Below are 13642 nucleotides of genomic sequence, written 5' to 3' on the forward strand. Positions count from 1 at the left end.
CCCTGACTGGATCCTTCTGGCTTCTTACTGCAGTAAGAACTACCTCGCTCACTTTCCTGCCTCCAGGCTTGCACACCCTCCCTGGGCTCACAGTTGTTCTCCTGCCCGTCTCTAAGATGCACATCAGGTTGTCAGTTCTTAATTTGACATCCTTCAGAATCTCTCTGCTGCCACCTGGTAAATTCCAGACCCCTTCGTGTAGCCGGCATGGCCTGCAGGGAGGACCTCTGCCTCCGCCCACTATGCTGTGCATCACGACCCCCATCCTCCCCTCTACTGGTTCCACCTTTCCCTGCCCAAAGATTGGGCCGTATTGCGAACAATGAAGTTAAGCAATGAATGATCGTGTTGATATTCTAAAATACAAAGTGCTCAAGTAAGTCCATTTTTAAAGTTAAAATCCAACAAAATTGACCAAGCATCAGACAGTTCACTATGTACAGTGACTAGTACAGTCAGAAAGAAAAATATTGAGCTGTAGCAATGATAAAAAAATTCAAATTCAGACTTTTTATGTTCCAAGGAACCAAAGACTTTAAAAAGCTAATGTTACACAGTTGACCAAAGAGCTGTGATATACTACTATTCCCTGACTCCCAGTGAAGAGGGGCAGGGCTAGATGGGGAGAACACTGGAGGCTGACCCGAGTGGAGAATGGGGACATTTTCCAGGTGATGAAAATGTCCTCCATCTGTGTTTGCATATTCACAGAACATCTCGATCTAAAAATTCTCTATCAAAAATGTATCACCCCATCAATAGATGTTGAGAAAAAAATTTTAAGGAAAATGCATGAAAATATATACTTAAAACTGGTATATTTTACCGTGTGTAAAGGCTAACTCAATAAAGATTAAAACAAAATATTGTTGGCCAGTATTGGAAGAACAAGACATTTTCATACATTGTGAAGTGGACGTGGGGTCATAACATACATTAGTTCCACCTTTCCAGGGGTTAATTTGCTTCTACCTTTTAAGAAAAGTGGTACTGTTTGACATGGTAATTTCTCTAGGATAGCATCCTAAGGAAAGAATTATGAATTCAAAGAATTTGTCACAAAACTGATAGCAGCTAACAACTGAGAAAAGAACCAAAATGTCCTCAATGGAGGTGTGGCTAAATGGTGATGCATCCCTATGGGGGCCACTGCCAGCTCATGGGCACCTGTGTGAATTGAGAAAAGGTGTCCCCTCTGGATGGAACACACTCCTCTGGGGCTTGCGAGGGGGCTGACTGAATTCCAGCACCACCCGTCCCCCCACCTGAGCACCATTGCAATTCCCATGTCTAAACTACGGCCCTGATCTTATATGGTGGTTGATGAGGCAGATGTTAAAACTGATGCCTTCAGAACAGTGGTGTTGGGAAGTGTTTTCAATGGAATGTTAAATGATGATAATAGAAGGTAAGCCTAGGTGTGATGGCTCATGGCTGTAGTCCCAGCACTGTGGGAGGCTGAAGTGCGTGGATCACTTGAGCCCAGGAGTTCGAGACCAGCTTGGACAACGTGGTGAAACCTTGTCTCTACAAAAAAATAGAAAATTAGCTTGGCATGTTGGCATGTGCCTGTAGTCCCAGCTACTCGGGAGGCTGAGATGGGAGGATCCCTTCAGCCTGGGAGGCAGAGGTTGCAGTTAGCCAAGATTGTGCCTCTGCACTCTGGCCTGGGTGACAGAGTGAGATCCTGTCTCAAAAAAAAAAAAAAAAAGAGTAAAACATTACATAGTTCTGACTGTTTTCAAAAATGCAAAATTCCTAAAAGGAAACCCACCAAGATATAACTGGTGGTCAATATGAATGATGAAATCATTGCTGACTTTCTTTTTTCTTTTTTAAACTTTCTTTTCCAAAATTTTCCTGCTGTCATTACTTTTCCTAGTTTTGAAAATACGTTTGTTCTTTAATTAGGCTTTGTGTAGTGCTAACATCTGCAACAGTGCTCTCTCTGAACACAAGATGAGACAATGGGGATTCTGTGGTGGCGTCGGGGGAGACCTGGGTGAGAACAGCTTCGTTGAAGTCCCAGTGATTCCTTTGGTGAAAGGAGATGTCTCTTCTCTTCTCTTTCCATTCTGTAGGTTTGAGACATTTGAGGTAAACAGCTTTGAGCAGTTCTGTATCAACTATGCAAATGAAAAGCTCCAGCAGCAGTTCAACTCGGTAGGCTTGGTTTCCAGACCTGGGGGTACCAGGACTGGGGAGACTCCCCTGGGAGGGACAGCCAGGCCACCTCTCTTCCTCTGAGGTGAGTGGGCCCTGGCTATGTTCTGGTTTCCTGGTGGTGCCTCCAGCTTTCGGAAGGGGCTGTCCACTGCTCAGGAGGGAGAACTGAAGGAGGCAACTGTGCTGAGAGGGGAAATGATCCTCTCCTTGGCTATGACTCCCATTCCTCTGAGCCTGGGTTTCTTAGGGTATTTAAGCAACAGCAAGCCAGACATGGGGCTTCCTTTGATTGATTGGGAATACAGCAACTCAGGTGATTGTTAAAGTGCCCCCAGGAAGTGTCCACCCAGGAATGAGGAATCACCTCACTGTGCTTTGCCTTTCTGCAAGTCACGACTATGACTTAGCGTCCAAACCTTATCTGGCAGTTCTCTGCTGTCCTCGAGAACCCAGAACTCGCTGAGCCCCTGGGGGAGGTGAATGTTAAGGTGTGTCTGCCTGCAGTTCACTCGTGCGACCTTTTTACTTGCCATAGCATGTGTTCAAACTGGAGCAAGAAGAATACATGAAGGAACAGATCCCCTGGACCCTGATTGATTTTTATGATAACCAACCTTGTATCGACCTCATCGAAGCCAAGCTGGGTATCTTGGACCTATTGGATGAAGAATGTAAGGTAAAACTGATGATGCAAATTAGTTCAATTCTACGGTAGGGATGTGGTACGAGGGAATCACATAAGATCTCAAAGGTGGAATTTCATCTGTGATCAGCTGGCCTTCAGTGTGCTGGAAGAAGCGTTGGCAGGCTGCATACTAGAAGCGTGTACTCTTCTGCGTGCTAGAAGGCAGCACATCTAACGTGACTGGCAGGTGTTGCTACACTGGTAAACATGTGCCTCTCTTAGGGGAGCCTGGGTGGCATGGGTTGGCATGATATGATGGTGGTTTGGACTTGATGTCCCAGGTAGCCTAGGTGCCAAGAGAAGAACTGGAACATCTAATGGGCATCCCTAGAAAGTGAAGACTCAAGTCTGGGATCACTATTGCCGCATCAGATGACTTGTGATAGAGCTGCATGGCATGGTGGCAGGTGAAATTCATAGATTTCCCCATCTGGTTTCTGATGGGCTGTACCTGGTGGGACAGGGTGAGTGCTGACTTGTCAGCCTGGAGACTGCCTGTCAGCACTGGGAGGGTAAGGTTTAGAGGATCTGGGTTTTATAAGTTACTTGACTTCTTTGGCCTCTGCTTTCCTGCTCAATGATAGGGGTTGCATCTAATCTCCAAAATCTCTCCCAGTTGAGTGGTTGATTGCTAGCAGGGGTAAATATATACCACTTCCTCCAGGGATGGAAACTCTAATCAACAGGTGTAAAAGCCACATGATTCTTGCAGTTGCAAGGGAAAGAACCCACTTGCTTTTACTTTCTGCTCTCCCACATCTTGCCTGTAAAGGGTTAGGTGTGGCTTGATGGTTTGGTAGGAGGTGTTTCCTTCCAGAAGGGCTCTCCTAGTTTCGTTGCCTTTGAAAATGAAAGGAAAACAATAGGACAGAAGACAGAGAAAAATATACCAGTTCTACAGCTTTCGTGGTTTTTTTTAAACCTCCTGAAGGTTTTTAGCATTTCACTAGAGATATGGGCTTCATCCTCAGAGTCAGTATCCGAGCAGAGATAATCTCTCAGTGTAGCAAAGTGTTTGTCCAGGCTTGCTCAACCGGACAGGTAGCAGTAAATGTAAAACAATTGTCCCTAGATTGAGTAGCATGGGCTGAATGGCTGAAGTCACAGCCTAGGCCATCCTGCTGTTCATGACTCGCTTTTATTTTCTTGGTTTCAGCATCCACTACCACCACCGCCCTTCCCAAACTTAGCCAAGGTCATGCTCCTTTTCCCCAGTCTCTTTTGAGATTCCCATCAGTAACTGTCTCCTCCAGCTCCACACCCCCGAAGCTAAAGTCAGCACCATGTCCTGTGTCCAACCCAGGCCTCTGGGATGCTAAGCTGGTGAGGCTCCCTGGGGCCAGTGCTCAAGGAGGACCCTGGCTTTTCATTCTCCCCCCAGGTGGTGAAGGTGAAGGTCATACACAGTTCTCAGGGCACATGGAGTAGGCAGTTTGTCCTACACAGGTCTGTGGAAAGCCTGGGTTTCCTGTAAATCAGGGTGGTGGGGGCTAGACGTGTCAAGACACTGGGTGGTACTGTGGATGTGGCATGTGTAAACACACTGGTGGCCAAGGAGATGAGATGAACACCACATTAAGGAATAAGACAAAAGTCCACAATGTGGAGACTTTTTGTAACAGGTTTAATTGCTCTGGGAGTTCAGGATGATTTAGCATAGTCTGATAGAGCATCAGTAACAGGTGGATTTTAAGCCAACAGTTGTTATTACATTTGTCAAAACTCATTGAACTGTATGCTTCAGTGAAAGGGTGCGTTTTACTGCATGGAAATTATTCTGCAATGAACCTGACTTTAAAACATAGTGGGGCCTGGAAGCACCCATGGCTGTGAGCCTGAGCAGGTTAGGGAATCCCCCTGGAGTTGCAGTGGCTGGGAAACTTGGTGCCCCTTGGGGAAGGATCCTATTGGGCTGTGGAAGCAGCCTCAGACACGTCCTTTCCTCCCTTTCTCTCAGACACTTTGCAGGGTGAGAGCGAATAATGACATTGCCCTGTGAACAGTTGGGTTCTGTGACCCCATGTCGACAAGACACAAAGTCAAATGAAGGATTGGACTCATGGTGCAGAAGCAGCCCATGGGAAAATCAGTTTTCTTGGGGAAGATGTGCAGTGGCAGGGTAGCGAGCTGGGTTTTAAATGAGAGGTGTGGAGATGGGGTGGCTGTGGGTTTAAAGGGGGAGCGTGCAGGGAGCACTCCCCAGGGCCTGTGACTGGTGCCACGGCTGCAGAGGAGAGTGCAGACTGGACCAGGGTATTTATTAAACCACCTGAGGTGGAAAAGCCCCTTTTTAGACAGGCCTCAAACAAGCCACAGACTGCAGTTGTTCCTCCTTTATTCAAGTCCACTCCTCCAAGAAGGTGTTTGATTGTCAGAAATGTAAATTTCCAGGCTGCTCTTAACAGGACTCCAAAGATGCCCGGTGGCGGGTGGGAAGTAGGTGCGCACTATCCTCTGCTGCCTCCTAAGCCCTATTTGGGTTGGCACTTCCTGCTATCCTCTTCCCATTCATCAGTCCACTTTCTCTCAGAGGAACAGGCAACCTTGAACCCTGGAAGCAATTCTAGTGAGAGAAGCCTAGGTGCTGTCTCAGGTTGGAGGTGTTGGAGCAATCAATGGCAGGCCTGGGTGGGGCGGCAGGCTCTGCCCTGTGCCCTGTGATGAGGATTGTTTCCTGGAAGAAAGGAAATCACTCAGGACTGTGGAGTGAAATCAGCTCACTCAGTGGGGATGCCAGTGCCCCCTACCCCCCGTTTTCTCACCCGGCCCAGCCTGCTGTCAGGAGGGTTTACTCTGTATTCAGATCACGGGATTGTTGTTTCTTAAGAAGTGGCCCCAAAGGTTTCCTTGTTTAGCACTTTCGTGTAGAGGTGTGACTCCTGTGATGGAGGGAGGTGAAGTGGCCTTGCTATGTTTATGTATTCATTCACACAAGAAACCACATGTTCACGGAATAGTGCACTGAGCCCCTGCCCTTCAGACGTCAGCACTTCTTGAGAGGGTCAGGCAAGCACTGAAGTGTCATCTTCGATGACAAAGAACCAGAAACGCTGTGGAGGAAATGACAGAAGGAAGAGCGCCGTGGGGAGAGCATTCCCAAGCAAAGTCAGATGAGGAGGGGGCATTCCAGGTGAAGGGCATGTCACACTACACTTGGAGAACTTGAAGTGATCTGATTTGTCTGGAACTCCTGGTGGGGACAGGTAAGATTGGCAAGTAGGGACCATGGGAGAATGAGAAGCCATGTCCACCCTGAGCAGGTATTTGGGCTTCATCCTGAAGGCTCTGGGCATCAACCCACAGGGGAGAAGAATAGGAGAAGGGATCAGATGTGAATGATCAGCCCAGACTGTGTGCAAGCTGAAGTGGGGACAGCCTGGAGGAGGCAGCACCATGAGGCCATGTGGTAGGCCAGGCGGGAGGGAACAGGGCTTCCAGGAGCTTAGCAGGGAGAGGATCTCCGTGAGTCCCTTGAGTGGAGCACTTCCTTCCAACGGAGTTGTTGGGACAGAAGTCTAATTTCGGTAATATGAGGAGAGCGGGAGGTGAGGCATTGGAGACGGCGAGTTTGAACTCTCAGAGGCTTGGCTGTGAAGAGGAAGCGGCGGCGAGAGAGGGGCATGGGCATGGGTGGACTGTGGCCCCCCAGGAGGCAGGGGTGGGTGGATGGAAGGCCAGCCGGGAGAGAGGCCTTTCTTCCATGAGAAGGACAGAAAGGTGGGATGGCTGTGGGCGAATATGAGTTTCTGCATGTTAGAGCAGGAATTTGAGATTTCCTGCTTGACAGCCTCTATTTCCCCATGAAGGAGCTGAGGCATCTGCTGAGAGGCAGCAGGGTCAGAAACTTGAAGAGAATGGAGGAAGGTGGGAATGGCTAACCAGTAAACAGAAAGAGAAATTGCAGAGTGCGCAGATTGTTTTGCTGAGGTTAAAGACCATAAATTGAATTTTAGGAGTTGTTGAGATCAACTTCCTGCTTAGATCTAGGAACAGTGTCTTAATCCATAGAAGTGATTCTCCGAGTGAAATTTTATTTTTTGGCTGCAGTACTTGTGTAAAAGTATCATGGCAGGGCTTGGTTAAAGGAAGATGAGTTGATGTGTGGTCTTATCCAGCCACCCAGGTATGGGTAAGGAGAGAATGGGTAGTTGGATTCATCTAGACTTAATGTTTTGCTGAGCGTGCAGAGGGCTATTTTGTAAAGGTGAAAAATAAAGGCCTGGAAGTGGCACTAGGGGTGGCTGGCAGGTGAGGAGGAAGGAGCTGCCTCCATTCCAGAGAGCAGTGAGGACTGCAGAGTCCTGGTGGGCCCAGCTGGGTTTCTGTGGTGGCAAAGAGGGAAGGGGCCAGAGGGTACTCCTTAAAGAGCCTGGGGATCCAGAGGTACTTATGGTACAATGATTTGAGAGGTCAGCAGGGGTACAAGGCTTGAAGTATGGAATGGAGGGAGACAGTGAGTGACCAGGAAGGTTGGTGCCAGTGGCCCAGGAAGACAGGGATGAGAAAAGAAGCAGACATAGAATAACTGGCCTTGGGGTCTGGTTTTTTTGTTTGTTTGTTTGTTTTGGTTTTGGTTTGTTTTGAGACAGTGTCTTGTTCTGTCACCCAGGCTGGAGTACAGTGGTGTCATCACAGTTATCACTGTAGCCCTGACCTACTGGGCTCAAGTGATCCTCCTGCCTTAGTCTCCCCAGTAGCTGGGGCTACAGGCAAGTGCCACCATGCCTGGCTAATTTTTAAGTTTTTTGTACAGATGAGGTCTCTCTGTGTTGTTGCCCAGGCTGGTCTTAAACTTGTTGGGCTCAAGCCATCCTCCCACCTGGGCCTCCCAAAGTGCTGGGATTACAGGTGTGAGCCATTGCACCTGGTTGTCCTTGGGGTCCTTAAAAGTCAGCTCCTATCAGCAGCTCTGTTGGGGGCAGGCTTTGGCCTCAGAAGCTGTCCCAGGCCAGCAATGGCAACATCTGTGATAGAGAGTACAGTTCTGTCTAGAGTTCCACAGGGAACACTGAGAGGGGCTTAGGGAGCTCAGAACTTGTACTCCCCCACTGCCATGCCTGCCTTTTTTTTTTTCTTTCTTTCTATTTTGTTTTACTAGCAAGGAGTGGAATCAGGTCTAATGTATTTTTAACAGCTTTAATGAGATATAATTGACATATCATACAATTCACCCACTTAAAGTATACAATTTGGTGGTTTTTAGTATGTTCACAAAGTTGTGCATCCATTACCAACCACGGTCAATTTTAGAACATTTTCATCACCCCCTAAAAAAGCTCTTTAGCAGCTACTCCCCATTGTCCCCCTGCAGCCCCGGGCAACCACTAATCTACTTTCTTTCTGTATGGATTTGCCTATTCAGGGCATTTAATACAGATGGGACCTTTACTTTTTGATGTGATCAGTGGTCAGTACCATAAGGTCAGAGGGATTTAGGCCTCTGAGGAACAGAACCTATCTAGATGAGGACCGAGCTGTAGTCCTGGCTCCTGGCTCAGTGCTCTCTCTGCATTGCTTTGAGAAGAGCAGAAAGAAGTTCATATAAGCTGTATGTGGATTTCCTTTATAAACGATTCCGTTCAGCTGCATATTATGGAGCTACTGATATCCATGACCCAGAAGCTACCAAAGTATAAGATTTTTTTTCTTTCTCCTGTGGCTGTTTAAAATCTACTTCTGTGGAAAGATTTTTGGAGATAAGCACCTTCTACCTTGTTCTGCTTTTGTGGTGCCCTTTAAAACTCTGTTGTCAGGCAAGAAGAGTTAACTTGTTCTGCTTGGAACCCCAGCTCTGCTATTTAATGGCAAAAGCCACAATTACTTTTGCACCAACCTAGTACTTCCCCATTATGTGACCTTGGCAAGTTACTTAACCTCTCTGTCTCCATTTCCTTATCTCTAAAATGCTTACAAACATAGCACCTAGTGGACATGATTGTTCGAGGGTTAAATGAATTGATACATCTAAAATGTGTAGAAAATGGCCTGGCAAACAGTAAGCACTGTGGGCACTACCTGTATCATCTGAGACTCTTGATCATGGTTAATTCCTGCTGGCCCTTATTTTTAGTTGGAGATGGAGTGGGCAGCAACAGGAGAGACTGATCCTTGTCAGAAAATATGGATACACTTGACCTTGGTTGTTCGTTTCCTCTGCTTATCAATTCACACCAATCTGAATTACTGAATATGTAGGATTATGGAGTCTTCTCACAGAAGTCCAATTTCATCTCCAAGGCAAGATGATTTTGTTCCTAGCCAATTTTACGTGTTTGCCTGTGTGGGGCTTCCCACCATGGTTCTGTCTGCCTCAGTTTTGCCAGTCCTTCTAGGTCCCTCTTGTGCCCATCCTCTGGCCCACCCAGTCCTGACATCCGTGCTGGGAAGACCCCTCCTTCCTTCACACCCGGTGGTTCTAAACACAGAATGCTTGGAGACAAATATAAAACAGTATATATAGAAAGTGCTGAATTAAATATATTTTATTGTCTGCCCAGTACAATTAATAGCCTCCTTCAAGATAGTTTTCTTTTCTTGAACTTCCTTTGGTGCTTAGCACTGAGTATTCAATATTAGTTATGCCAAAATGAATCTTGAACAAAATCAATTTGCTTACAAAGGATTTAAGAAATTGGTTCCCAAGTATGTAAGCATTTTCTTTATGGCGCGGATTTTATTAGTTTACCATAAAAATCTCTTTGTAAACGGCTAGTGCAAGGGTCACCTTCAACCCTTCCTGATCCAAATATGCAGTCTCAACCAAAGAAGGGCAGGTCAATTAGTGACCCGTCACTGAGGACTGGACTGTTTCTGGTCAGTAGGTGTGTGCAGCGATGACCAGGGATGACAAGAGGGAGCACCTTCCTGTTGGAAGAGTTGCTGTCATCCTTGACAATTTGAGTGGTAGTTATAGTGACTCTGTTATATTTTCAATGAAGCAAGATGCTTTTTACGTTTAAAGCCATCCATAAATATATTGAAAGGGGCCGCCTTTCAGAATTCTTAATGCAGTGGAACCTCTAAGTCTGACTTTAGACAGTGGGAGATGCAGAGATTAGCACCATGTAGATCACTCACTAGGTACTTAGTTCCCAATGCATGGCCAGAGCCCAGTTCTAAGTTCTTTCAGGGACACATAAGCAACGTAAGGCACAACCAGTCCTTGAACCCAACAAACTTACAGTTGGTAGTGACGAAACTCAAAACTCAGGGGTGCACAATATGCTAGGGCACGTGTAAGAGCTTGACTGCGAGGAATTCCAAAGAAGAGAGAAGCAAGATCAACAGTGGTCAGGAAAGGAAAGACTTGAGCCAGACCTGGACTATGGTATTTAGGTGAATTTAGGGAGGGAAGGTAGGTTTTCCTGTGGCAAGAGTTCACCTGGTGAGTGGGTAAGCTTGGCACTGCAGGTGGATGTGTTTGTGATGCTGATGTCACAGCCCCGGTTGCAGGGAAGTAACTTCAGGTGGTCCTGCAGGCTGTGACTCTGTTCCTGTGACCTTAGATTTCACCCTTATCCTCCCTAGCACTTGCAGTGTCTGCCAACCAGCAGGCTCAGCTGCTCCCACAGGTCCCACGGGAGCCAACCCACAGGGGATGAGGGCACACCGTGGCAGGATCCTGAACATGTGTGATTGAATTGTTCTTTGCACCGTCCAGTTAAGGTCCCAGTTCAAGGGCTGAATCAACCTTCATGGAGCTGGCCTACTGATCCCATCCCTCTGCTGCAACCCAGGGCTTCCTTCTTCCTCCTCACAAAGCACTCTGCCCTGTCTTGTGGTTCTGCAGGTCCCCAAAGGAACTGACCAGAACTGGGCTCAGAAGCTCTATGACCGGCACTCCAGCAGCCAGCACTTCCAGAAGCCCCGCATGTCCAACACAGCCTTCATCATCGTGCACTTTGCAGACAAGGTGGCTCTCCTCTCTGTTGGCTTGGGTATTCCCTTGGCCCCTCTCTAAGTAGACTTACTGGGCTCTAGACCTAGAGAGAAGGCCGTCCCTTCTGAATGCAAATGGCCTGAAGCCTCAGCTAGGTTCCCCTTCCATCCTCTTTTACCCACCCCTCTACTTCTAGGGGATACCAAGCTTACCACAAGGCATAACTTCACAGGGGGTGCTATAGTTGCCCATTCATATATATATACACACACATATATACACACATATATACATACACACATACATGTCTATATATATACATGTCTGTGTATGTGTGTGTGTATATATATATATATATAAAAATTCTAAAGCTGTTAAGAGTCTACCCTCACGGAGCTTGAGAGAGAAGGGAGAGCTGAAAACAGAGTACCGAATGGTTTGGCTTCTTACCTGAAGCCGGTGTGGCTGCTCTCCAGGGGGCTGCTTTCTCAGTAGCTGGGGCGTGCATAGAATTTTTCTAAGTGGATTTCTGTTTGCTATGCACTAGCCTGGTGTTTCTTAAATTGTAATGTGTGCATAAATCACCTAGGGTCTTGTTAAAATACAGATTGATTCATTGGGTCTGAGATGTGGCTGAGAAGCTGCATTTATAGAGCCCTAAAGAACCCTTTTATTATGGGAACTCCCTTTAAAACAATTTCTTCCACAAAATGAATAGTCAGTTCCCTGTACGTAAATCCTGACCACTTACTGGGTTTGCATTTTAAGTGGCAACATCTGTGGGTTTCCTATCTACTCACAGCTCTTTTCAGAAAATGCTGCATGGATGAGATGAAAGTGGTTGAGAAACTGCTGAAGCACTAACGACCGTGTCTCTCTCTGGTTGCTGTGGCCCCAGGTGGAGTACCTCTCTGATGGTTTTCTGGAGAAAAACAGAGACACGGTGTATGAAGAGCAGATCAATATCCTGAAGGCCAGCAAGGTAAAGAGCGTCAGAAGCGGGGAGTGGAGCAGGAATGCCCGTGGCCAGTGCTGGGCAGGGAGTGGTGATGCAACCCCTTTAGGGTGGAAAGACAGAGATGCTGGGCAGGGAGGAGGCCAAGGGACTTGTCGGTCATTTCAGTATGAAAACACTTGAATGGCCATACCACCGTGAATGTGTCCGATCTTGTCTGAAAACACTTTAGTATGGCCTGATGGAGGGAAGAAAGCAAGGAGTGTAGGGGCATGGGGAGAGAACCGGGAAAGTTGCCTGCTAATGGAGGGGATAGGGGAGCATGGGAGGTGACAGGTAGAGAATGGTGAGCGCAGTGATGGAAATGTAGCTGGTGTCCGTCATGTCATCTGTCCTTTGTCCCCTGCCTGCAGATGTAAGATTATTTAAACCCCATCACATCTAGTATCTGCATTTAATTTGTTGAGCGGTCTATAGAACCTCTCTATAAGCAGAAATTTAATGGAATAGAAGGTGGGATTTAAGGAACACTTCAATCTACTACTTTGGACTCTTTCTCTGTTATTATCAGAATTTTATTTATTTCCAAGCATAGGAAAAGGTAGCAAATATTGTGTCCCTTCTAGACGTAGAGGAAAGAAGGCACCAATTCACCCAAACATATCTTTATTAAACACCTGCTTTGGAAGGCCCTGCCCTAAACACACCATTTTCACACAAAGGTGAGCAAGACAGAGTCTACACTGTGGTTGCTCCCCTTTTAATGGGCTGTGAGTGGGCAGATGAAGACACACACAGGTAACTGTGAAAGGAGAGAAGGAGCAGTGGGAGAGGATGATGCAGTCAGGGGAAGCCTATGCGCCGGCACTCAAAAAGTCTACTGTGATGCAGATGCTGTTGCTGGCTTTAGCCCTGCAGAGGAAACCTGGGGCCAGGGGTAGGGGAACTTCCTAGGATTTAGGAGGCTTTCTCCCAGACCACATGATACTGAACTCACTGCAGGGGCCTGATAACATTGTGGAAATGGCAGATTAAGTTCTCTCTGTGATAAGCTTTAGATGAATGCCATAGGATGAGATGATAGAATGGAGAAAGTATATCCAGCAAAATGGACTCAGGACATAAAGCCAAGTAAACCCAGTTCTATCACGTGGTGAGGGGTTTAGGGAGGATTTGAGTCGCTAACAGCATGCAGACTGCCAATAACAGACCCCTGCCCAGTGTGATCTCTGGGTATCTGGAACATCAGAGAATTAGTCATCACTGGGACAAATTGGCTGTGGGTAAAAGTAAATATCACTTTGGAGTTCAGTGCAAGTTTGACCTTGCAGCTCCCTAAGTTTTTAGATCTCCAGTTTGTGGTGGTTAATATGACTTTTTCCATTTTTTCATGAGGGTGGTGACATAGGGAGGAGCCCCAAGGCACAGGGAAAGAAAGTAGATGGAAGTGGTCTGAGCACTAGGAGCCCCTTCCTCATGATGGTCTCTTACGATGCCTGGAGGCCAGTGACGACCTATAGGGCCAGAAAACTCTGTTGTCTTGGTAGAAGTTTCTCCTTTCAGATTAGGAGCAGAAACGAGGGATGGAGGGAAGAGAGGTGGGTACTTTTTATTTAGTACAGAGTCTGGTTCTGCCATTGTATTGATTTCTGAGCATCTTAATTTGAGTGACTCTCGGGGATTCCAGAATCTAAAAAGGAGTGGTGCTAGGAAAACTCTGTTATACTCACTCTCCAGCAGGTTATCTTTTATTAATAGATGAGCTGCTTTTCCCTATTTTTATTTAACAGCTTTATTGAATATTTGTGTAGTATATAGTGGTAACCAACACATGTAGTTAATCTCATGGAACTTAGTGAAAAAGATGCACAGTTTAATTACAAATTACGGAAATGCTAAGAAGGTCAAGAAGAAGGTGTTGTGGAAGAGAATGATAAGGGTAGGTTGGTGGCCCCCA

The 13642-nt window shown here is 46.7% G+C and overlaps 1 protein-coding gene across 4 annotated transcripts in view; it reads left to right on the forward strand.

The window, feature by feature from the left end:
- Positions 1 to 13642, forward strand: part of LOC105489400 (myosin VB) — a 389540-nt gene that overhangs the window by 240922 nt on the left and 134976 nt on the right. For all 4 annotated transcript variants that reach the window (XM_011754158.3, XM_011754162.3, XM_011754161.3 and 1 more), the window contains exons 11-14: positions 2082 to 2163; positions 2702 to 2842; positions 10641 to 10763; positions 11629 to 11712. In XM_011754158.3, coding sequence (XP_011752460.2) covers positions 2082 to 2163; positions 2702 to 2842; positions 10641 to 10763; positions 11629 to 11712 — 430 coding nt within the window. The remainder of the gene's footprint in view (positions 1 to 2081; positions 2164 to 2701; positions 2843 to 10640; positions 10764 to 11628; positions 11713 to 13642) is intronic.

Source organism: Macaca nemestrina, chromosome 19 (genome assembly GCF_043159975.1).
Source record: "Macaca nemestrina isolate mMacNem1 chromosome 19, mMacNem.hap1, whole genome shotgun sequence".
NCBI lineage: Eukaryota > Metazoa > Chordata > Mammalia > Primates > Cercopithecidae > Macaca > Macaca nemestrina.